General features: G+C 41.3%; 1 protein-coding gene across 2 annotated transcripts; it reads right to left on the bottom strand.

Moving 5' to 3' along the window:
- Positions 1–1,744: 1,744 nt before the first annotated feature.
- Positions 1,745–25,831, bottom strand: LOC139376946 (hexokinase-1-like). Of its 2 annotated transcripts, none has more exons than XM_071119967.1 (18): positions 25,683–25,831; positions 17,819–17,981; positions 13,621–13,769; positions 12,539–12,658; positions 12,215–12,310; positions 11,990–12,089; positions 10,902–11,085; positions 10,592–10,747; positions 10,218–10,451; positions 9,354–9,658; positions 7,662–7,810; positions 7,303–7,422; positions 5,916–6,011; positions 5,491–5,590; positions 4,069–4,252; positions 3,820–3,975; positions 3,482–3,715; positions 1,745–3,194 (listed from the first exon to the last, which is right to left on the bottom strand). In XM_071119967.1, the coding sequence occupies exons 1-18, from the start codon at positions 25,740–25,742 to the stop codon at positions 3,047–3,049; spliced, it is 2,754 nt and encodes a 917-aa protein (XP_070976068.1). In that variant the 5' UTR covers positions 25,743–25,831; the 3' UTR covers positions 1,745–3,046. The 2 variants fall into 2 exon arrangements, with proteins under 2 accessions (XP_070976068.1, XP_070976067.1); XM_071119966.1 differs by lacking the exon at positions 25,683–25,831 and adding an exon at positions 22,027–22,307.
- Positions 25,832–26,711: the final 880 nt, after the last annotated feature.

Here is a 26,711-nt window from a genome sequence, read left to right as displayed (position 1 = left end):
GCAGACAGACAGAGCAACATAGGACAAGCAACACGTAGCAAACAGACAGACAGAGCAATATAGGACAAGCAACACGTAGCAGACAGACAGAGCAACATAGGACAAGCAACACGTAGCAAACAGACAGACACAGAGCAATATAGGACAAGCAACACGTAGCAGACAGACAGAGCAACATAGGACAAGCAACACGTAGCAAACAGACAGACAGAGCAATATAGGACAAGCAACACGTAGCAGACAGACAGAGCAACATAGGACAAGCAACACGTAGCAAACAGACAGACAGAGCAATATAGGACAAGCAACACGTAGCAGACAGACAGAGCAACATAGGACAAGCAACACGTAGCAAACAGACAGACAGAGCAATATAGGACAAGAAACACGTAGCAAACAGACAGACACAGAGCAATATAGGACAAGCAACACGTAGCAGACAGACAGAGCAACATAGGACAAGCAACACGTAGCAAACAGACAGACAGAGCAATATAGGACAAGCAACACGTAGCAGACAGACAGACAGACAGGCAGAGCAACAGCCTAAAAAGAAACAAAACAAATTTGATAAAAGCAGCAGAGTGTTTCCACACCTCACAAGCTACAGACAACAGATATCATGGAAAGCTACAGACAACAGATATCATGGAAAGCTACAGACAACAGATGTGGAAAGCGGCAATACACAGCTCGGGATTATGTTCACAAGTCGGATTGTCCTATAGCCATGTCTGCAACCTCTTCTACAGCAATATAACTGTCACCAAAATCAATATAGCACAGAACTTGACTTGTTTCGAGGCAACAGCTTTTAAGCCGTTTTTAGATAACTCGAATTGGAAACCGTTGAGCAGACAGATTTTGTGGCAAGCAGATTGAAAGAGTTCTGAGGAACAGATGTCGTGTCCCATAGAGCCCATGTTTGCAGCTATGGTGTAAAATGTTGAAATAAGCTTTTCAACAAGTGTTTGTCAGTGCAAAGTAGTACAATTGAAATAGTCTTGGGGAGTATTCAATGGCGCAATGAAGTCAGAGAAAAAAACATCAATAATTGTGTACAACATGAAAACAGCCAATCACAAAGCATGTGAATTTAAAAAGGATCATGTGATATTTGGTAACTATTACCTTTGTTGGATGTCACAGTGTGTATTTAATTGTAGTTTTGTACCATAAAGAGTACTTTCAATGTGTCTTGCGATGTGCTCAAAAATGTAATTTCCATTTATATCCCACTACATGTTTTGCTGCTCATGTCAAATGATGCAGGTTTTGTTTTGTGTAGTTGATATTGATATAGTGTAATGTAGCACAGAAAAGTCACCCCACTGAGGAATTGCACAATTTAAAGTATTGTAAAATGTTACACTGTGCATTATTATAATATGCTGGTGACTAGAAATTAATTACGGCTGTTGATAATAGACGATTTAAGTGAGATAACTTTCCACCTTATGATAGTAGCATAATGCCAGTGTTTTTCATAAATTACTTCTGAGTGTAAGTTCGTGTTAAGTTAGTTCTTCATAATATCTTGCTCATGTACAGAATGCTATTTTTACATAACCATAACTGAAAAATATATATATCTTTAGACATATTGTAAGTGAAATTATTTCACAAAATAACAAAAAATATGGTTGTTGCTAAACATAGCATCCTTGTCCATGAGCTTAACTGTCTGTATTATATTATCAATGTCCTAACTATAACATCACTGGAACATTTCATGAACAAAAGCTCAGAAAGGAAGTCGACCTTTATTGGAAAAAAGTATTGCCATGATAATTAACATAGATATTCAAAGATATGTAAAAGCTTTATATTTGCAAAGCACATCAAAATAAAGTTTCATTTAATCCCATTGCATCATTTGGACCAGCTTTAGTGCATCTCTATAATTGTACAAAATAAATGTATTCTAGACATCTGACACCAAATAAGGCAAGCATTTATCATGTTATATCATTTATCATGTTCTATCATTTATCATGTTCTAGCATTTATCATGTTCTAGCATTTATCATGTTCTAGCATTTATCATGTTCTAGCATTTATCATGTTCTAGCATTTATCGTGTTCTAGCATTTTTGTACGGTAAGACTCAAACATTCAACTGCAGGATGCAAACGTATACTCCTATTTTGTTCCCTTTATTCTGTTATAAGCATCTTTTATTTTATTTTACATTGTACACTGTTGGAATTCAAGTCGCTATCTTGTTCACAAAAGACACTTTTATTGATCCAGTTGCTTTAGAGCGCTGGTTTTCAGGAGGAGTTGTTAGGTAAAAAGCATGATTTTTTACATTTACTTAATATGACTAAACCTGAGAGGTTTCACAAAGACTGCCAAAGCAATGTATTAAGGAACAAATCCTACAGGGTGGCTGTATAGACTTTTGAACGAGCTTGTGCAATGAAAATATACTCAAAGGTCAAGGAACAATGGTGCATTCATGACAACCCTAGAAATTCTAGCAAACAAAAGAAAAGTTGACATTTGACATTTTGGAAATACATACAGAAGAACGCAATGTTAAAAATAAAACTCAATTTTGCAATAGAGATCTTTAACCTTACAATGATTATCCCCTATCACTCATTATGTCAAAACATCCACACTATAAAATAAATAACACTTAACATACCTAGGCAAGGTACAAGACATTCAAAGCAGAAATATTCCCTTTCTTCTCTTACATTAGCCCCCAAATACCTACAGCAGTGTTCTAACATCACAATAATAAGACTGAGCCCAGTTCCTTCCATCCGGTACAGCAGACCAACACAAACAGGAAACAGGCTGGTAATTGCAGGTGTAAGATTTAAATGGTTTAGAAGCATGTAATGTTCCGTCATTGGTGCCCGCAACGGGTTGTGTCTGAAGCAGAGTGGCAGACACTTGAGCAGCGTCATCGTTAAATCAAATCATAAAATCTAATTTTATTGGACACATACTGTAGCATACCTCTCTAACCATGTGTAAGGAGAGGAAGACGAGGAAGTGGAAGAGGACGAGGAGGGGGGCAGGCCAAACAGACTCAGCTCTTCTCCTCCTGCTCACGCATGCGACATCCCACAGCAGTGATGAGGGCTGCACCCTTGCCGCTCCCGTCCTCAGAGAGAAAGAAGTTGACATTGCACTTAGGGGCCAACTCTTTCACTGTCTGGTGCATGATCCCCGAGAAGCTGTGAATGGATAGAAAAAGACATGGTTGGTCTCGCATAACACACTTAACTTTGTTCATGCTATTGTTACACTGAAAGTAAATCAATGAAGATGTAGAACTTGATAAACGAGAATAGAACGAAGATGAGCTATACAATTTTTATTTTATAACTGCAATAAAACTACACAACCATTGCTGGCCCATACTCAACATTCACCATAATATCATTGTCAACTCGAATAACTCAGTCAATGACTGTGATACATGTTATTACAAGCCAATTGCAATCACATCATTATTACTCACTGTGGATGAAGCTTGTAGAGCGTTCCGTCCACCCCCACGGTGATGTCCATTTGGTCCAGCCCGCGGTTCTCTCGTATTTTGTCGACGACGGCGGCCATTCCAGCTCCACAGAGCTGGGCCGCCCGGTGAGACACTGTACCACACACCTCCTTGACAATGATACTGTCATCACATGTGCTGTCCAGACCTAGCTGCTGCAGAATGGACCTCACCTGCAGTAGCGCCAAGCGGTCACTGAAGGGAAAATGAAGACATTTTGTTGAGACCATTGCACAACAAAAGGTAGTTATGACACAATCAGTTACCATTTCAATCGCAGATTCAATATGGCTGCCAACCTTTCAATCTGGGAGAGGAATTTAGTTTCGAAAATGCCTCTGGTCTTTAGGGTCTCTGATATCTGCCCTCTGAAGAGGAAGCCACGCTTCGTCAAGTCGATCAGGATGTTTCGCACAATCTCCCCTAGATACATACCGCTGCACATCTTCTCATACCTGAGATGAAGAAAAAAATCAATAAATTAGTATATCTAGATCTCTAATAACAAGACTATTCAATATCAAATAAAGAGAGAGCAGCCCAGTCACCTCTGCTTGCCAGGGTTGAGTGATAAGTCATCCACAGCTCTGTCATATTCTGTCCTGATGTCATCCAGACAGCCGTTGTCCCCGAAGGCGCCCCACTCCATGTTGACACACATCCTCCCCACATCTCCCTCCACCGTCTCAATGTTCCTCATCTCCTCCATGTAACAGGCGTTGCTGCCAGTTCCTGAAACCACAAACCATACATGTTGTTATGACTGTCCTGTGATGATCACAATGGGTCAGATCAGCTTGGCAATGATTGACAATAACCAGACCTTCTCTCACCCACAGAATAGGGGAAGAGGGAACTGGGCCGGTTTGACAGGTCACACACACCCGGTTGTAAATTGCAGGAAGAAGGGGGGGGGGCTCTGTCTCCCCCTTAAGTATCAACCAAAGGAATGTCGTTGTTTCACAGACAATTTTCACGCCAAAAAATCAAACACGGTCAAAAGTGGATACTGGAACAATATTTCTAACATAACAATGTGGGGAATGGTCAGTGATTCCATAAACAAATTGTATGGACAAAATACTGTAACTTGGAAAGTAAATCCCCTTTATCTGTCAAGTTTCCATCCAATACGTTGTACATATAATATGAAACATTTGTTAAGATTAGAATGTGATTTTAGGAGGGATAAGAGAATCTATCTCCTATAAACTGTTCATAGTATGTAGCCACGCCCCGAATGAGGTCAGAGAGCGTGTCAGACTGACAGAACCGTCCCCTTTTGACGAGAGTGCATAAAAGGATTGGCAACAGAAAGTAACATTAGACCAAGAAAGACAGGGAGTTGCAGCCCACGTCTAAAGTGGTTTAAACGTTGAATCTCAGAGACCAGGAAATGTTTTTTGAAATGGTTGGAATTTTGGACCTTAACACGAGGTGAAGAAATAATTTCACGAGCTGCAACTCTTGTCCATTGTGGTCCAAATCCTGAATACCAACACAAGGGGCAAAACAAACTCCCGTCTCAGACAATCACTGTTACATCTGATTAGCTGTCCTGAGTCAAATATCTCAGCCTTTCAGAGGAGGGCTGGTTCCGACCAAACACAATAATAATAATAATAATAATGTTCTGTAGTTGTCTAGATATAGGGACATTGTTACTCTCGCAATCAGCTGTTATTCTGATAATTCCTACTTTCACTTGTCCTCTCCGTCACTCAAATCTATATTGCCATGGTCTAGAATTAGTTTTGAAAGTACTGCCCTTTGCCAGGTGCAGGAAACAAAATGTACATCGTAGAAAATAAATCGATACACCTGGACACTGTTGAGGGCTCCACAATACTTTGCGAAGACACAGGAACAGTCAACAGTGTGTACGTGTCCATTTCCTGCCCATGCTCTATCATTAGGCAGACACCATTTCGAATCAGCATTATGGAGGTGTCTGAAAACAGATGACCAACCTGCAATTAGGCCAACCTCACAGGTGGCTTCTTCATATGCACATGTCATCATGGTCCCAACTGTGTCGTTCACTACTGCCACTACGTCCAAGTCAAACTCCTGAAGTAAACACAGATGTAAAGTCACATGTACAGGACGTCTTTGGGAAACATATGCAATGGGGAGATGAGCAGAACTGAATTTATAGAAATACCACTGACAAATATTGTATCACAACTTTATAAATCATGGTAAAAACAAACAAAAAGAGCTGCCTCCAGCAACTTTTGATTGTCAATATATGCCCATAAGATCTCAGCTTGTATATATTATATACCCAAAGAACAGCCACTTACAGCAGGGGCCTTCGTTATATCTAGGGCCAAGAGATTTTCCTGCTCAGGTCCGGGCTGAGGTTAAAGAATCATGCCACCTCTCCACTTACCTCTCTCCGTTTAATCCCCTCTCTGAGAAGCCCCACAACATTCTCCCCTTCACAGTCAGTGGCCTTGAATCCTTTGGTCCAGGTGACCAGGATGCCCTGAACACAGACACAGGGATGTTCTATTAGTGATTCACACACACACTGACACGCACACACACACACACACACACTGCGTCAAGATTTAGAGGTTTGTTGGACACTCAATAAATAAATATATTAGCTACTATCTTTAGAAAACATGCAACAGGACAAACAGTGCACTTCTTTTGAGCCTAAAATGAAGAAAATCGGCACAACATTTAAAATGGGGATCCTGCCTTAGTTTTGAGAGTAATCTCTCTCTCTAATATATATATATTGTTGAGGGCTCCACAATACTTTGCGAAGACAGTCAAAAGTGTGTTTTTGTTTAATCCGACTAGAGGACATTTCTCCAAAAAGTACGATCTTTGTCCCCAAACCGTAGTCTGGCTTTTTTATGCCGGTTTTGGAGCAGTGGCTTCTTCCTTGCTGAGCGGCCTTTCAGGTCATGTCAATATAGGACTCGTTTTACTGTGGATATAGATACTTTTGTACCTGTTTCCTTCAGCATCTTCACAATGTCCTTTACTTTTGTTCTGGGATTGATTTGCACTTTTCGCACCAATGTGGAGACAGAACACACCTCCTTCCTGAGCGGTATGACAGCTGCGTGTTCCCAAGGTGTTTATACTTGAGTACTATTGTTTGTACAGATGAACGTGGTACCTTCAGGCATTTGGAAATTGCTCCTAAGGATGAATCAGACTTGTGGAGGTATACAATTTTTTTTCCTGAGGTCTTGGCTGATTACTTTTGATTTTCCCATGATGTGAAGCAAAGAGGCACTGAGTTTGAAGGTAGGCCTTGAAATACATCCACAGGTACACCTCCAATTTACTCAAATTATGTAAATTAGCCTATTATTTTCTGGAATTTTCCAAGCTGTTTAAAGGCACAGTCAACTTTGTGTACGTAAACTTCTGACACACTGGAATTGTGATACAGGGAATTATAAGTGAAATAATCTGTCTGTAAACAATGGTTGGAAAAATGACTTGTGTCATGCACAAAGTAGATGTCCTAACCGACCAAAACTATAGTTTGTTCACAAGAAATTTGTGGAGTGGTTGAAAAACAAGTTTTCATGACTCCAACCTAAGTGTATGTAAACTTCTGACTTCAACTTTATGTATGCATGTACACTAATATACACACACACACAGACACATACACACACACACACAGCAATGAGCAAGTTGTGAACAATATGTCTGAGATGTAAAAAGCTGATGAATGGCTGATTACTTTACACCTCATCCGACCCCTAGTTTAAGAAACCTTGCTGTAAAGGATGCAGTCAGCTCACCGCATCCAGGCTGGTTTGTCTACACGGGAACGAGAAGGTGAAGCCCAGAGGCAGGCGGGTGTTCTTCATGCCCATGTAGTCCAGGAAGTCAGATATGCACTGGACAATGTGGTCAAAGAGCTAGAGGGGGGGGGGGGGGAATGAAGGGTATGTTTCAACAAGCACATGTTACATTTACTTAAGTTACATAGGTAACAAAGGTTGGCTGTTAGAATGTGCTTAATGCGTGTTCTATTGTTTCTATGGAAATATAATAGAATCTGTTGCGTTTACCTTTTCTAATGTGTGAGAACATGTTTATTGTTTTGGTACAGAATGAGATAAGTCCATACTCTATTGAAAGTCCAAAACGAACTCACCTCCTCTCCGGTCCCCTGCATCACCTCCATAGGAATGGCATATATTTTGTTATGCATCTCTACTGTCCGTCGCTTGCCACTACGGATCTTCACTAACAGCACTCTAAAGTTTGTCCCTCCTAAATCCAAAGCCAAGAAATCACCCTTTTCTGGAAAACACAACATAAGAATACCATCTTTAATTAAACAAAATATTATTGGATTTTCCATTTCATTTATGAGGCGATTAAGAAAACATAAGTGATTATAAATGGTTCATAAAAGCTTATGACAAGTCTTACAATGCATTGTACTTGTTCACTTTATGTAAAGTGTTACCACTGTCATAGCCAATTGAAATTAGGGCTCAGACAAGCAGTGTGTTATCAGAGTTTAATCTCTCATTAGAATTGGATTGATTTACATCAAGGTGTGGGAGTGCTGTGCAATAATTGTGCTAGTCTTAGAAACACATTGACCTTAATCAGTGCACTGCAAGAGGGGCTGAGCCAATAAAATGCACAATGTAATGTCCTTACATGGAAAGAGGCCATCATTATACAGCAGTGTGGCAAAGCATTAAGGATCTGTCAACCTGTTGATGTGGTTCTATACTGCATGGGGATCTGTCAACCTGTTGATGTGGTTCTATACTGCATGGGGATCTGTCAACCTGTTGATGTGGTTTTATACTGCATGGAGATCTGTCAACCTGTTGATGTGGTTTTATACTGCATGGAGATCTGTCAACCTGTTGATGTGGTTCTATACTGCATGGGGATCTGTCAACCTGTTGATGTGGTTCTATACTGCATGGGGATCTGTCAACCTGTTGATGTGGTTCTATACTGCATGGAGATCTGTCAACCTGTTGATGTGGTTCTATACTGCATGGGGATCTGTCAACCTGTTGATGTGGTTCTATACTGCATGGGGATCTGTCAACCTGTTGATGTGGTTCTATACTGCATGGGGATCTGTCAACCTGTTGATGTGGTTTTATACTGCATGGAGATCTGTCAACCTGTTGATGTGGTTCTATACTGCATGGGGATCTGTCAACCTGTTGATGTGGTTTTATACTGCATGGGGATCTGTCAACCTGTTGATGTGGTTCTATACTGCATGGGGATCTGTCAACCTGTTGATGTGGTTTTATACTGCATGGAGATCTGTCAACCTGTTGATGTGGTTTTATACTGCATGGGGATCTGTCAACCTGTTGATGTGGTTTTATACTGCATGGGGATCTGTCAACCTGTTGATGTGGTTTTATACTGCATGGAGATCTGTCAACCTGTTGATGTGGTTCTATACTGCATGGGGATCTGTCAACCTGTTGATGTGGTTCTATACTGCATGGGGATCTGTCAACCTGTTGATGTGGTTTTATACTGCATGGGGATCTGTCAACCTGTTGATGTGGTTTTATACTGCATGGGGATCTGTCAACCTGTTGATGTGGTTTTATACTGCATGGGGATCTGTCAACCTGTTGATGTGGTTTTATACTGCATGGGGATCTGTCAACCTGTTGATGTGGTTTTATACACAGCATGAAGACCAGAGGAAGTGTAAAATTCCCATTGAGTTATAACGCATGTCAAATGTAATTCATCTCTAAATGTTTTGTCACAGAGCTAAACCACTGTGTTCAACAGGTAGAATCACAGCCCGGCTAACTAGTTTCAATACCAGTTGAACTTTTCTTACCTGATCCATCCGGTGTGCTGCGTACATATGTGGGCCACATCTTGACGGTGGCGCTGTCATGGGTCTTTTTCCCCAGGCCGTTCTGGATCTCCGTTCTCATCCTCTTCTTTACCTCCAGCAGCTGGTCATTGGTCAGTCTGAACTCATCCAGGGTCTCTGTGATCTGACGACGCTGGTCAGCCAGCCGGTAGGCCACGGCAGTCACCATGGCAGCGCCCTTGGAGCTGCCACTCTCTGAGAGCAGGAAGCGGACATCTGACTCGGGAACTAGGCGGCGGACGGTTTTGTGGAGACGCCGGGCATATCTGAAGAGATGGGCAGGGAGATTCTTAGCCAGACCAAAATCCTGACCTTAGACTCTCATGTGTAACTCAACCTTTCATGCAACTCAACAACTCAGACTTTTTGCCCGAGTACTTAAAATATAACGTTGATATCTGTATCAGTGTCTCTTTTTTCAAAGTTCATTGTAGTATACCCCTAAACCATGACAGAATCACATATCTTCAAATCAAGGTACTCAATTAAGATTCACAATAAGAGCTAGGTACATTATGCCTTGTATCCAGGGGGCCCTCTAGTGGCACATGCTAATCACTGTATTCAGGGGGCCCTCTAGCGGTATAGGCTAAACACTGCATCCAGGGGGCCCTCTAGCGGTATAGGCTAAACACTGCATCCAGGGTGCCCTCTAGCGGTATAGGCTAAACACTGCATCCAGGGGTCCCTCAAGCGGTATAGGCTAATCACTGTATCTACGGGGCCCTCTAGCGGTATAGGCTAATCACTGTATCTACGGGGCCCTCTAGCGGTATAGGCTAATCACTGTATCTACGGGGCCCTCTTCTGGTATAGACTACTCACTGCGGGTGCATCTTGTAGAGAGAGCCGTCGATTCCCACAGTAGTGCGAAGACGAGGATTCCCTTTGTTGTCCTTTAGCCTGGAGAGGATGCCACCCAGAGTGGCAGCAATGAGGTTGGCTGATCTATGGGAGACTATGGTGCATACGTGCTGCACGGCGATGCAGTCATCTGCAGATGGTTCTACACCTAGGCGACCTAGGATCTCCTTGGCTTTGGTAAGGCCTTCTTTACTCCTGGACAATGACAGGTACCGAGAAGGGATGAGCTCAGTGGTGGTAAATAACATTAAAAGGTGTACAGTAGTAGTGTGCAGTCTTAAAACATGATACAAGTCGTCTGGACCCGAAGGAAAATAAAACTGATTGACACCTACTTTTCAATGGCAGAAACATGTTTTGTTTCAAATGTCCCTTTGGTAAGAAGTTCAGGGGTTATCCGACCCTCAAACAAAAATTCTTCTTTGGCCATCTTGACCAGGATGAGTCGCACAAGTTCGCCCATGTACATCCCACTGACCATCTTCTCAAACCTGGAGAGAAAAATACACAATACATTACTAAACACTGAGAGAAAAGGCAACACGTAAGACAACAACTACTACCAAAACACTAGACTGATATTTTCAAGTCTTCAAGTCACTCGGTAAGATCTACTTTATAGTTTAATAATAACAGCAGACATACAGCTGTTTTCCTGGATTCAGAGATCCCCGGTCAATCTCTCTGTCAAACTCTGTGCGAATGTCCTCCAGCATCCCATTGTCCCCGAAGGCTCCCCACTCTGTGTTGATGCACATCCTGCCCTCGTCTCCCTCCACCAGGTCAATGTGCCTCAGCTCCTCCATGTAGCAAGCATTAGTACCTGTGCCTGAGATGACATGATGACAAGATGACGAAGCAATGGTGAGGAAGAATCTGCCTTCAACTATTTGCAACACTGATACACAATGTTACAACACTGTACACAGCCAATAATATAACATTTGAAATATCTCTATTATTTTAAAACTTTTGTCATGTTTACTGATTGTTTATTTCCCTTGTGTTTGTTGTCTATTCCATTTGCTTTGGCAATGTAAAACATGTTTCCCATGCCAATAAAGCCTTTCAATTGAAAGACTGTTGAGTAGCTAGAGGTAAAGACTCATAATACTGACAATGAAACAGCCATTCTGAATGAAGGCGGCAAATGAATGCCAGGCTGACCTATGACAACCCCACTTCACAAAGCTGGTCGTCATAGCCACAGGTCATCATGGTTCCCACTGTGTCATTAACAACGGCCAGGACATCCACATCAATTCCCTATAAACAGTGTTGGCTGCAGTTTTAATTTACAGCTGCATGTTTTAAAATTCTGTTGTATATCCAGAAATGAAGGAGAATGAGGAAACACCAAGAGACAACATATTAGTAGCGAGAGTACTACTTCCTGTATATACAGTGTAGCTTTGTATATTCATGATGCTCCATTCTTGTGCGTTTTACTTTATTACTTGTGTTACTCTATTTTTTTTAAATAAAAAATAATAATAATTTAAACCTTTAAAAAACTTTTTTAAGCAGAATATTTTTATTTTAAGCAAGCATTTCACGGTAAAGGCTACACCCGTTGTATTCGGCGCTTGTGACAAATAACATTTCATTTAAGAGTGTAACCAATGAGCTTCAGCCCGGCTTGAACAAAACTGGGGTAAAAGGATGATAAGAAGGGAAACACTGAAATCCAAAAGCGCTGTATCTCTCTGTTGGGAGGTAAGTGGATGTCCTACCTATGATGATACCAACTTCACACCGCTGGTCATCAAAGCCACAGGTCATCATGGTTCCAACTGTGTCATTGACCACTGCCATGATGTCTGCGTCATAGTCCTGAAAAAAAGCACAGGGTTACAATTATACAACCGTGGTGCAACAGATTTCTTTCTAATCATTGCTTATGACTGAACTTCATTGTCATTGCATCAGGCAAGGATGCTTGAAAACATCAAACCTACCCCACGCTTTTTGATGGCCTTATTCAGAAGTGCCACAACGTCCATTCCCTCAACTCCACTGGCTTTAAAGCGTTTAGTCCAATTGAGCAAAAAACTCTGCAACAGACAAACAGGAAGTTAGGCTAAAGATGAATGAGCTATAATATATGAACAGTCTTTGAAACGGATACTCTTAGGTGTACTGTCCTATTGGTGTGTTCATTTTGAATCCCAGCCCCCTGTCCCTGCAGGAGGCCTTTTGCCTTTTGGTAGGCCGTCATTGTTCTTAACTGACTTGCCAAGTTAAATAAAGGTTAAAAATAAATAAATAAATAATTATCTCACCTCATTCAGTTTGGTTTGTGCACAGGGAAATGAAAAGGTGAAGCCAACTGGAAGCTTCTTGTCCTTGATATTCTGCTTCTCCATGAAGTCGCCCAGGCACTCTGCAACATGGTCGAACAGCTGCAAAAGGAAAACAATTCAGTGAGGGACATTTATCTCGAAAGCAATGTATGGACAAGGAGAGACTGCAATACACACTTTGGTTGTGTTTCCCTTGCCACTAGGCTTTCAGGGCTATCACTGACGCACTGAAAATGATTAAAAATCATTGAATAACGAAGTAAGCTTTAAACAGCATTTTTTGTTGTTGTTCGAACCCGTTACACCTTATTGTTAATTTTAATCCTGCCCACAGCACCCAAGTAATCATTTTGTAATGCCCATGGTCAACTTGGTTTGACATTTAATATCTCTATGGGGCTAGTTAGGGACGATCAGTAAATTACACATTGTACATGGGACAATATTTTAAAATGTCAATAGCTTCAAATGTCAATGACTTAAAAACCTCAAACCAACTATAAAATTGTAGAAATTCAAATATTGAAAGCATTTAATGAGACAACTAGAAGGTGTGCAACCTGAAATTATTGTCTCATTTACATTGTGCAATTTATTGACGGTCCCAAACTATCTCCAGGGATAGGCTATCCACAGTCAAACTAATTTTCGCACCCCGGCCGGCTGAAGCTAATTGGCAACATAATTGGGCTAACTCTTCCCACCTGCGAACACACACAAGAGACACCGACATCAAACCACACCCCGAAATCACCGCTGTGAAATATATTTTCAATAACAACATTTTTTCCCAGCTGTTTGAAGCTGGTGTACAAAACCGAAAGTAAAAGACGCAAAAACAAAACTTAAGAACTAAGCACAGAAATAGCACACAAAGAACCTATCTACAGCCGCTTAGACTTGCTTTCAATGCAAATGACATATCTATAACATATTTCTGTGTGAATTTGATCGGGTTACCCAAAAAGTTGCATATTGCAGTTTTAAGTCTACTTATCTCAAGTCTGAATCGGGCTCTTAGACATTTACATATGGTTTGAGTTTGAAAGTCTACTCCGTACCTGAGTGCCACTGCCATGGATGATGTCCTCAGGAGTGTCATAGACCTGGCTCTCCATCTGAACCGTCTGCTTCTTCTCATGGGACACCTTTACTCGCAGGATGCGGAAAGCCGAGCCTCCCAGATCCAGAGCAATGAAGTCCCCCTTCTCTGTAACAAGCAAAAACAATATGGATGTGTAACGTTCGTCGCATCTTCAAATGCATTTTATTATTATTCTGTGTTCCTCTGTTTTATGTACAGACGGAGTATCTTAATTTGAGCCAGTTTGCTACAGCTGGAAAATAATCCTGCAGCAACAGGAAATGTGAATTATTGTGTGGATTATAATGAATCATAATTTTTTTTGTAGGGGTTGATGCATTGCAGGAAAATTCTCCTTCAACAGGGTGTTTAAATTAAGATCCTACATCTGTACTTTGTCTTTCTAAGAACACAACCAAATAAATGTTACCCTGGTGGGATAATAAAGTTAATATAATCTAATCTAATGTGGACACAGCAAGAACATATGAGCCACTGGCCCATAGTATAGGTACGTAGGTTATAAATGTACTTCTACAGTCACATTCCCCAGAGACTGAACTCCTGGTCTTGCCCATGCCTGGGTTGACTATCCTTGTGTTGCCCATGCCTGGGTTGACTATCCTTGTGTTGCCCATGCCTGGGTTGACTATCCTTGTGTTGCCCATGCCTGGGTTGACTATCCTTGTGTTGCCCATGCCTGGGTTGACTATCCTTGGCATTGCCATGCAAGAGTATATCAGTTTGGCTAAAGCTCCTGGCAACTCTTGCCAAAACTCCGCTCTCCTGGGAATGAAAGACATTGTCAAACTGTCTTGAGAACATGTTACAATTAAAGCAGTAGTACTTTATGGGCATGACAACTTCTCCTTTGAAAACCAACAGAACTGAAAAGTAAAAAAACAAAACAAGAGGAAATGCAACATTTGAACCATAAAGACCTACTGCATATATGATCTCTTACTCCATTCACAAGCTAATACCCTGACAGTGTGATGTATGCCACATTTGCTGTGATTTACTTCAAAGTGATTGTTTGACAGGAAATGCTTTTTTTAAATTATTTTTTTTACATCCAATCCTAAAACACTGAGTGCAGACAGATTAACAACCTAATTCACCCTACTGCTGTCGCCTGACAACAATAAATCATTGCTAGGTTGGCTATCAGCTAGTTTTCACAGTCTGACAAATTGGTCTTCTGATAGGGGAAAGTGAGAAAGCTTCAACGACCACTCGTCTCTGAATTGCGCTTTCCTGAGAGCATGTTAATAGATACTTTTTAGCCTACCAGTAGTTGATTCATTAGGTAATGATTGCACTAAACAGTTGCACTAACTTCAGTCAGTGTAGCGTTGCAACATTAGGCTATGTCAAGAGGTAGTCAAACCCATTAGACTTCCTTAACTGCTTGCTTCCTTGTTAATAAATGAACAAATATTTAAAGTGTGAATGACAGCAGAATTCAGCAGCCTGGATGTTACTTATTAACACAGTAACAGTAGGAGTCTTAAAGGAGCAACTATACTGTATTTACAATATCCATCTTTATTAGTATCGTATTACTTACAAATGAAGACGCTGAAAATCACATGAAAGTATAGATGGCCTTGTGAAAAACATTGTTTGAAATCTAATTCTCCACTCCCTTCCACAATTCCCTATGGAATAAATGATTGAAGGAAGTACCATGTCACTGACCGCAGGAAACATTTGTGTTGCCGTAGCTGATAGACGTATTCCATTTAGTTGATAACACACAACACATATAGTTGATCATGTTGACCATGCTCACACATACAGCGGGGCAAAAAAGTATTTAGTCAGCCACCAATTGTGCAAGTTCTCCCACTTAAAAAGATGAGAGAGGCCTGTAAATAAATAAATAAATAAATACTTTTTTGCCCCACTGTAGCTCCCCAAGCTAATGCTTATAGGCTTCAGCTCAATGGCTTACCACAATCTTGTGGCACACAGGAGACCCGGGTTCCAACCCCGCCGGTCACACACATAACACAGCCTTCCACCGAGTACAGACGGTAGAATCAGACACTGACTGCCTGTAAAAATCTGGAGGTGGGATTATGTGTAATCTATGATGTAATCACAAGCTTTTGATAGGGTGCTGGAGGGCTTGAATATAGAATGCTTACACGCTGCAGCAAAGGCAGATTCTACCATGGTTACATGGCAAGCTTGTCGCTGCAGTAGGCCTACAGCAATTCAGACGACAACAGTTCCTTCATCATTGAATGAATGCATTGATGAACTGGATGCTTCATTTGTCAATTTGAAACAGTTGATCAAAAAATGTATCAACCTTCTGCTACTATAGATTAAGACACACCAGTTGTCACCAAATTCTAGCAAAGTTTACAAGTGTTGGACACAATAAGATGCAATTCTTCATGAATCAAACATTATTTCAACTTGCTGTATCAGGAACATCAGATAACCCTTTTCATTAAAATGGTTTGATTTGAATGTTGGCAGATCGAATGTGCTGCCAACTCATATTGACCTGCCCTGAAAGATCATAGGAGAATTGATGAGGTGAGATGTATGAGATTGTGTCCTTTAATATTGGTAAAATTAAATGTAGGTTGTACTCAGGAAATCAGATCCTCAAATGTTTATTGTGACTGTAACTCTAGCCAATGAGAGAAAAAAACTGAAACAATGCCACTTGACCATCTGGGGTGTAAATCATTCCACCGATTCTGTTGCAAAGCGTTTCTTAAACAAAAGCAAATGGAATGAAATGGGGAGGGACTTATCTGAATTTGTCCAATAAAAACTCTAATTTTAACATCTCAGGCTAATGATTACACCCCGGGATTCTTTCTCACACCTAGATGTGTAGAGATGTTCGATTTTCATTTCAGCAGTTTCTCACAGCAGGAAAATAATTCTGCAGCAGAGGAAATGTGAATTATTAATGGACATTTTTGTCGGGGTTTATAAATGTTTTGGTTGAGCTAACCTAACATATAAGGCGTAAAAGAAATGCCTGAAAATAGATCCCTTATATACTGGTCTTGACAAGAAGAAGAAAAAAACTGTTGGGGGAAGTTCTCTTCTCCACTGTTCAACCAATCCAGTAAATGTGGAGGAGGAGTTAAGATGCAGTGTTGCCTTGTTAACGTCCAAAAGCTGAAGTAGCGTCACATGGGCTGCGTTTCAAACTCATAAAAGACAGACCCTCCTCCACTCACCCTCGCCTTATGCCCTTGGGGAATCCCCGTGGCCATCTTTGTCGTTGGTCCAAATGATTAGCCAAGCAAGGGAAGTTGGCAACATAAGCCCCTCAGCCCTCGTTTTTGATCGAGTTTGCGAGTGTACAATTATGTTCACTACGGGCCTGAAACACCCCATAATTCAATTCGTGATGACTGTACATCCGCTAAGAAAACTCAGCCAAAATTTAAAACCAACATTAATATGGAGAAGTCAACATACAAGTGTAAATAAGTTAGAAATTGTGTTACTAATGCACATGATGACTCAAACACATATGATAACAGTAGATGTTTTTGTTTGGTTTAGCTTTTGGAAACGATAACTTGCGAACATAACTTTCCCTGACATCACACTCATACATCGATTTACCCGATATAGTAGGATAACTAACATTCGATGTCTGTGGATGCGTTGTCTTCTAGCCAAGATATGAAGTGTAATCATAATTGAATGTCGCGCATATAATGCACACACACAACAGTTCCATAATGACTGAAAACACAACAGTGGGATGAACGAGTGACAAATTTCCAGGCAAGAGTGGTCCATTTAAAATTGATTTATTCTTCCCTCGCTCCTTTCCCTGCAAGTGTCAACTCGTCAGACGTCATAATACGTTATCAGAGGTGTCCACTTAATTTGAGGGCTGAGGGGAGAAGGTGTGTCTTAAGTGTTTGGAATGCTGCTTGTTGGGGGACTCAGCAGAGGTCAAATCAAGTCTGATATTCGAAAGTGGAAATTACGAACTTTAGAAGCCTTTTTTAAAGCTTGAATACACTACAAGTTTGTATTTCCTGGTGTGCAGTAAATGTCCTGAAACTAATTAAGATCCTACACCAGTAACTGTACAAATCTTTAACATGTTACATCTTGTCCCCTTTAAAGAAAGGCATACATTTCCCACAATTCTTCTTCATCTGAATATCTATGCTCACCTGAACCGTCAGGAATGGACCTGACGAAGGTGGGCAGCATCTTGACGGTTGCTGTGGGGTTGGTGTCCTGGCCCAGCCCATTTCCCAGCTCCATCCTGAAGCGCTTCATGATGTCCAACAGCGTCTCGTCGGAGAAACGCATGGCGTACAGGTACTTATCGATCTGAAAGACATCAACACATCATCATCATCAATCACTCATGGCTCACATCAACACCATTATCCCAGAAACCCTAGACCCACTTAATTTGCATACCGCTCCAACAGATCCACAGATGATGCAATCTCTATTGCACTCAACATTGCCCTTTCCCACCAGGACAAAATAAACACCTATGTGAGAATGCTATTCATTGACTAAAGCTCAGCGTTCAACACCATAGTGCCCTCAAAGCTCAACACTAAGCTAAGGACCCTGGGACTAAACACCTCCCTCTGCAACTGGATCCTGGACTTCCTAACGGGCCACCCCCAGGTGGTAAGGGTAGGTAACAACACATCCTCCACATTGATCCTCAACACGGGGGCCCCTCAGGGGTGCGTGCTCAGTCCCTTCCTGTACTCCCTATTCACTCATGACTGCATGGCCAGGCACAAGTCCAACACCATCATCAAGTTTTCATATTACACAACAGTGGTAGACCTGATCACCAACAATGATGAGACAGCCTATAGGAAGGTCAGAGACCTGTCCATGTGGTGCCAGGACAACAACCTCAACATGATCAAGACAAAGGAGATGATTTTGGACTACAGGAAAAGGAGGACCAGGTGGAACAGGTTGAGAGCTTCAAGTTCCCTTGGTGTCCACATCACCAACAGACTGTCATGGTCCAAACACACTAAGACAGTTGTGAAGAGGGCACGACAAAGCCTATTCCCACACAGGAAACTGAAAAGATTTGGGTCCTCAGATCCTCAAAAGGTTTTACAGCTGCACCATCACTGCCTGGTATGGCAACTGCTCGGTCTCCGACTGCAAGGCACTACAGAGGGTAGTACGGCCCAGTACATCACTGGGGCTAAGCTTCCTGCCACCCAGGACCTCTATACCAGGCGGTGTCAGAGGAAGGCCCTAAAAATTCTCAAAGACTCCAGCTACCCTAGTCATAGACTGCACGGCAAGCGGTACCGGAGCGCTAGAGTCTAGATCCAAAAGGCTTCTTAACAGCTTCTACCACCAAGCCATAAGACTCCTGAACAGCTAATCAAAGGGCTACCCAGATACCTCTTTACGCTGCTGCTACTCTCTGTTTATTATCTATGCAGTCACTTTAACTACATGTACATATTACCTCAATTACCTCGACTAACCGGTGCCCCCGCACATCAACTTTGTATCGGTACCCCGTGTATATAGCCCCGCTATTGTTATTTTACTACTGTTGTTGAATTATTTGTTACTTTCTATTTTAAAAAATTTACTTAACACATATTTCTATTAAAACTTCATTGTTGGTTAAGGGCTTGTAAGTAAGCATTTCACTGTAAGGTCTACCTACACCTGTTGTATTCAGCATTTCACTGTAAGGTCTACCTACACCTGTTGTATTCAGCGCATGTGACAAATAAGGTTTGATTTGACAGCCACCTTCTTCTTGAGGGAAATGTTTTATTCAGTTTAATCCACTCATCCTTCATACATCAACATTCAAAACATTAAGATTATTTTATCTGCTTTCTCCTTGAAAGGGAACACAATGGGCTCACAAACGACACCAAAAGTTACAAAACATTCAAGTAATACTAGTAATTCAGCTGTCCTTTTACATACTGGGCCTAGTGACATGAAGGCCACACCTCTGACCCTTAATCTTGGGAGAGTGAGCCGTTCTCTCTAAAGCCTTTCCACATCTGTCCATGTGAATGAAGGCAGCACTAGTGAAATAAAACAGGAGTTTATTTGAGGACAGAGCTCTATTGAGCTACCTCGAGACATTCCAGTAACGAGCTAGACAGTACCGGTCTGTAACAAGAGGAATAAAACTGAAAGGAATTTATGTGAGATATAAAATGATTGGGTTAGCACTAACTGTATAAACTTTACTATTTCCAATGGAGGAAATATAAAAAGCAAGTCATGATGATTGTCATACAGAACATAGTCAGCATTGCTATAAAAAAATTAGTAACACACACCATACAGTGCCTTCACACCCCTTGACTTTTTACACATTTTGTTGTGTAACAGCCTGGTTCAGATTGAGGAAAAAAAATAAAACACATATATGCAAATATTGTACAATCCAGGTGTGCAAAGCTCTCAGAGACTTACCCAGAAAGACTCAAAAACGGTCCTCGCTGCCAAATGTGATTCTAGCATTTATTGTCTCAGGGATGTGAATACTTAAGTACATTTTCAATAAACTTGCTGAAATGTATAAAAACATGTTGTTTTCACTTTGTCATTATTGGGTATTGTATTTAATACATTTTCTAATCAGGCTGAAACAAATCAACATTGTGGAATAAGTCAAGAGGTATGAATACTTTCTGAAGGCACTAAATATATCAGTCATTTAAGAAGAATGCGTGGAGTTCCTGTTCCAGTGGTTAAATATTACACATATTTCCTGTTCTAACCATTTCATCAGCCTTGAGATTAGGCTGATGACATTTGGTAATACGTTTTTTTTACAAACATGTAGTATTATTTATTGTAGTTTTGTAGACACAATTAACCCTGTAAAGAATGCTTGGCATTGACTAAAAATGGCTGCCTGTTGAACCTTCATTGCACTGTGTTCAGAACACCGTTTGAGAGTTTAACCTGATAACCAAATGTAATATGGGTGTGTTTCTCTAGCCACAAGCTAAAAGCCTTCGAGTATGCCAAACAAATATTTAGATATGTCAATGTTTTTAAACTACCACAGCACACATCGCAATAAAGGAGTGAGGATATGTAAACTTAGCTTTCACTGGTGACTTTTTACAGTCATCACATTGTTTCCTGTTTCCTAAAGATGTAGAATGGGAGTGTGGCCTATTAGCACGTAGGACATATTAATCACGTAAATGAGTCAGTACAAATACACACAATCTATGTGATACCTATGCCGCATTCCTTATCCTTGATCATATTGCACATACTGTCAAAAAAAAGTGAGAGGATATTGCACAATTAAGGAAGATTGGATTGTACAACACCTAAATGTTTTAGATTCCTTTCTAGAGTTGCGTCAATTGAGAACACATGGGTTCTCTTTCTAGCAGTTTCCTACATTAACTGAGTTGATGACCAAAACAGCAGATTTAGAGGGGGAAATAACTCTAAAAAAATATGTACTTGCAGCTGACCAAACACGTAAAAGCACATACATCTTTTGATCGCTGTTTTGGCCTGTTACAAAACACTAGTTGAGCCCAACAACTTGCAACGGAATGTTTCATTAATTAGCACTACAAGTCATGCAGCAGCACATCTCAGACATCCACACAAATAACCTTCAGAGAATATATAACCTGTACCTCCCTGTAATTTGTTTACACGGATGTGCCAGAGAAATCTAAAGATGTTTGATACTTCTGAATAATTGCTGGTTTTAATCTAGTGACATTACATTTACCACAAGGATATAGGCTTGCCAGCTAGAGTATGTACTTGCTAGCTTTTCTTTAGGCACATTTGCCACTAACACACCCTAGCCAGTAGTCCTACAACAGCCAAGAGAGGAGGTATGGGGCAGTTCCAACATGCACATTCTCAACGTTTGCATTCCTTTCTCTCTCAACAATGACAGAGTGAAATCATTACAGCAAGGGCCTCCAGGAAGCTGGTGGAGGCAATGTCATTCGGTGGCTGAAACCTGACCCTCTGCTTATAAGAGGTGGGTAGCTTTAGATGCTCCTGACCTCTCACAGGGTTAGAGTTACCACACCCTACACATTCATTCACAACAGACGTGGAAAAACCCGTGGCCCACTGCTCAGGGCAGCCCACATCCTGGTTTCAAGGACATTGCATTGGTACAGACAAGATGCCCTGACCAACACTGTAAACGCTGCTGCACGCTATCACAACACAGGGAAACGTAACCATGACTCTAGTCAGAGAGAATCTGGGGGCACTCGATAAGCCCAGGGCTTCAGATTATGTCACATTTTGTCACATGGCCCTGAGCTCTGTGCCTCAAAGCTGTCCTATTTTTAGGAGGAAGGTAGCAACAGCTCTTCCTGCTGTTGCAAGGTCCCTACAGGGCACTCACCTTTTTGACTTTATCATCCTTCAACTCAGTGAAGAAGTAGGCCAGAAGCTGTGCTGCTATCATCCTGTCCACCGATGTGGTGAAGTAGAAATGGAGAGCTAAAAAAAGGCAAATCCCTATAGTCTCTTCTCACTGGTGAGGAGGTTAAAACAAGCTCACAGTTTCAAACAAAGCAGTCATGTATGGGGCTCCTACACAGATCAGTACTATCGCAACACTCTCTCCCTGGGTCCAGGAAGTCAGACTATGTGGAGTAAGTTTAGCTTGCATGAGATGCACGCAGTAGGGGGGCCGGGATGGGGACTGGTTTAAGCCCTTCCTTCTGCCTGTGCTCTGATTGGCTGAACTGCTGAAGCCGGGGCCTCCCGGGCAGAACCCAGCCGAAAGGGTGGCTGGCTGGCTGCCTGCAGTACACACTCTCTTTCACAAGAACATCGGGTGGGGGAGGAAACAAGGAAGTAGAGGAGAGAGGAGGAGGGGAAAAAGAGAACCGGTCTCAATCCTTTTTTTTAAACCAACAGGCATGTTCAGCACGTTGCTGTGGTGATGGCTCATAGGGGTTAAACAGTAGGCAGGGAGGGGTTAGGTTACGTTGAATTGTCCTTGCTCTTGGGTTGAGCCTGTATCACTCGAGTGTCCTCCTCTGACCCCCAAAGCGCTTTTTCTCTTTTTCTCTTTATGTTGTCAGGGAGCTCTGTAAGCTGACTAATATATTTCTCTGGACTGCCCCTACTGGAGGCTGCTGCTGTCTGTTACTGCACTGCTGCCTACAATGGGCAGTGGTACAAGCTTCCTGAAGGACACTTGTAGGGTGTTGTAAAGGTTTAAGATGTGGCTTAGAGGTCCAGTTGTGTTGCAATGGCAAAGCAACTGACTGTATGACCACTACAAATTAATAATACGTTTGATTTTCAAATATACACAAAACAGAGAAAAAAAACGAGTTTTGTGTATTTTGCTAAGTCTGTTGTTAACAATTTAGAACGTACCCCTGCTAAATAAGGAATTCAGGCTGAATCCAGGTTACGTTTTGTTCTCTGTCTCACACACAGTGAGTGGTGTGTATAAATGGATGTGGTTCAGCTCACGAGGGTCAGATGACACACCCCTGACGTGTGCTATTCTCTGGAACACGAGTCCTCTATCCAACCTCTCCCCCACACCTCCCTGCTCCCCTCCCAACTGCTGTAATTGAGCAGGAGGGATTGTCACTGCATTTGTCTGGTAACTGCAGAGCTACCAGGGGAAGTTAAGTCATCAGGGGAAGTTAAGTTCTCTCTCACTCACTTCTTTTGAACAAGGTTCAGGGTTTTTGAACAAGGTTCAGAGTTTGCTCACACACTTTCTTTGGACACTGTGCTAACAAACCTTAAAACGAGCTTCAACGCCCTACAACACTCATTCTTTGGCCTCCAACTACTCTTAAAATGCTAGTAAAAGTAAATGCATGCTCTTCAACCGATCAAGAGCTCACATCCGCCCACCCGACTAACACCACTACTCTGGACGGTTCTGACTTAGAATATGTGGACAACTACAAATATCTAGGTGTCTGGTTAGACTGTAAACTCTCCTTCCAGACTCACATTAAGCATCTCCAATCCAAAATTACATCTAGAATTGTCTTCCTATTTCGCAACAAAGCCTCCTTCATTCATGCTGCCAAACATACTCCCGTAAAACTGACTATCCTACCGATCCTTGATTTCGGCGATGTCATTTACAAAATAGCCTCCAACACTCTACTCAGCAAATTGGATGTAGTCTATCACAGCGCCATCCGTTTTGTCACTAAAGCCCCATATTCTACCTACCTCTGCGATCTGTATGCTCTCGTTGGCTGGCCCTCGCTACATATTCGTCGCCAAACCCACTGGCTCCAGGTCATCTATAAGTCTTTGCTAGGTAAAGCCAGACCTTATCTCAGCTCACTGGTCACCATAGCAACACCCACCCGTGGCACGTGCTCCAGCAGGTATATTTCACTGGCCATCCCCAAAGCCAACACCTCCTTTCTCCGCCTTTCCTTCCAGTGCTCTGCTGCCAATGACTGGAACAAATTGCAAAAATCAGAAGCTGGAGACTTAATATCTCCCTCTCTAACTTTAAGCATTTGCTGTCAGAGCAGTTTGCCGATCACTGTACCTGTACACAGCCCATCTGTAAAAAGAACACCCAACTACCTCATCCCCATGTTGTTTTTGTTGTTGCTCTTTTGCACCCCAGTATCTCTACTTGCACATCATCATCTACACATCTATCACTCCAGTGTTAATGATAAATTGTAATTATTTCACCACTATGGCCTATTTATTGCCTTACCTCCCTAATCTTACTATATTTGCACACACTGTACATAGATTTTTCTATTGTGTTATTGACTGTACGTTTGTTTATCCCATGTGTAACTGGGTTGTTGTTCTTGGTCGCACTGCTTTGTTTTATCTTGGCCAGGTTGCAGTTGTAAATGAGAACTTGTGTCAACTGGCCTACCTGGCTAAATAAAAGTGAAATAAAAATAGAATTAAAATATATTTCAGAATTTAGAAATAGTGATAGAAGAACAGGTTGACGGGGGAAATGTGTGTGTGTGTGGGGAACGTTAGAGAGAGACAGAGACTGAAAGCAGGGTAGAGAGAGGGCTCCAGCACACCTGCTGAACTCAATCATCGGTTTACAATTTTAAAGACAATGAAAGCAGATCTGTTACCATGTAGTTAACGCTTCAGTATTCACAGAAACCTAAATCCACTAGGCTTGGGTTTTCCATCAATACTAATAAAACAGGGAATTCATTCAAAATGTTAAAACGTATTACTCAGCTATAGTATACTATAGAGGCTGAGGTGTGATTGTTACATATTGGATATGCATGCACAGACACACAACCAATCAACACAGACTTCACAAACATAAAGTGATTTCCTGTCAGTGGCAGTTTCAGTTAGAATCACCATGGTGACAACCTAAATGATGTTTACACAGTAGATAACGGAGAGGAAATGTTCCTCCAAAGAGCTGGGATGAGTAGGAATTCACACTGAGCAATAGAATGGGATTTTGATCATGTGCAATGTATGAGTCACGTTTTATGAGGTGACCATTCAAATATTCACTTTATTTTACAGCCACACATAGAGTGAACAGTTTGAACCTGGTGGGGAGAAAATCACAATAATATGTGTCCCCCTATGCTGGGGTATTCATTTTAGATTTAAAAATATATATATATATATATATATATATATATTAATATTATATATATTATTTTTTACAGAAATGTTGAAATACTAGAAGTAATACTGTAACACAAATAATTTGCATTATACTTGTATATACTTGTCTATTGTCACATAAGTGATTCAGTTCGAGTGGTCCACAGAAGGTCAGTGGTGTTCATCAACAAAACATATTCAGGCAATGTTGTGAATAAGCCATGTACATCAATTTTCATACAAATTATCCAGCTCCCAACTTTTCTATCTATCACACAGCTAATGCCTTATGTTCCTGTCCAAGAATCCAATTAACAAACACTCACTACGATATTAAGCAATGGCTTCAGTTGAATTTGCTTTATTCAGCTAACTATAATGCACATTCATGATAAGCCTAGCATATCCCTCCACTTAATGAGATAGTTGAGTGATACGTACAGTAGGATGTGGTAAAATATCTGCATCATCTCTCACTTCGTCTATCTTCAATCTCTTCATGTTCTCCGTGGTTGAAGGAAAAGGGAAAGTCTTCTCCTCAATAAGATTAGGTAATCTCAAAGTAAATCAGTGCTACCAACTTGTTCCTCCAGATAGGATTGGCCGGGATTTGAGAGAGGGTGATTCATTATATAATCAAATGGTGACTATGCTACTTTGCCGGGCCCAGTGTGTCTGCAGTCCTTCAGAATCACATATCTATGCTAATTCGCCGGGGCCAGGGTGTCTGCAGTCCTTCAGAATCACATATCTATGCTAATTCCCCTTGTAATACTGTATTTCTAACTGAAAGCTCTTATTGTTACAACATGAAAAAAAACAAGACTACTGAATGAATGCACCCAAATATCTTCAGCCAAAGGAGCAACAAAGGCTTCATTAAATCTGCCAGACACCTTGCCTCTCTTTAGAAATGCACAAAGAAATCACAGGTTGGCCCAATGCCATCTAGGGGACCATCACAATTCTTAAAATAGTCATAATCATCCTATACATTGAGGGGGCATGTACAGTATGTAAGTACATAGTGCTGTTTACATACTGGTTTTGCAAGTGTGACCTACAGCATGCAGCAGCCCCTAAACCTGAATGAGCTGAATCATTAACCCAGGAGGCTAGGTCGTTACTAGGACAGAGAGGGATTACCGTGAGCAAGGTTTTCCCTCTACTACTGTGTATGGTCTTATGACGTAGCATGCAGCAGCCCTGGTTTAACTCTTCTATTTAATCCCACTAGGGGTCTAATTTAGCCAGCATACAGTTGAAGTCAGAAGTTTACATACACCTTAACCAAATAGATTTAAACTCAGTTTTTCACAATTCCTGACATTTAATCAGAGTAAAAATTACCTGTTTTAGGTCAGTTAGGATCACCACTTTATTTTAAGAATATGAAATGTAAGAATAATAGTACATACAAGCTGAAATAAATCATTATATTTCTTTCATCACATTCCCAGTGGGTCATAA

Source organism: Oncorhynchus clarkii, chromosome 20 (genome assembly GCF_045791955.1).
Source record: "Oncorhynchus clarkii lewisi isolate Uvic-CL-2024 chromosome 20, UVic_Ocla_1.0, whole genome shotgun sequence".
Classification (NCBI taxonomy): Eukaryota; Metazoa; Chordata; class Actinopteri; order Salmoniformes; family Salmonidae; genus Oncorhynchus; species Oncorhynchus clarkii.
The sequence above is the reverse complement of the archived record's forward strand: the minus strand, read 5'-3'. Positions and strand labels throughout refer to the sequence as shown.

What these genes read in the sequence shown, in the direction of transcription:
- LOC139376946 (XM_071119966.1), bottom strand. Translation starts at nt 22,089, where the DNA reads ATGATAGCAGCACAGCTTCTGGCCTACTTCTTCACTGAGTTGAAGGAT. An exon ending in TGAAGTTGGTATCATCATAG is followed by an intron (nt 11,086 to 11,989) that starts GTAGGACATCCA and finishes ATGTCATCTCAG; the next exon opens with GCACAGGTACTAATGCTTGC. An exon ending in CTCAACCCTGGCAAGCAGAG is followed by an intron (nt 3,976 to 4,068) that starts GTGACTGGGCTG and finishes TCTTCATCTCAG; the next exon opens with GTATGAGAAGATGTGCAGCG.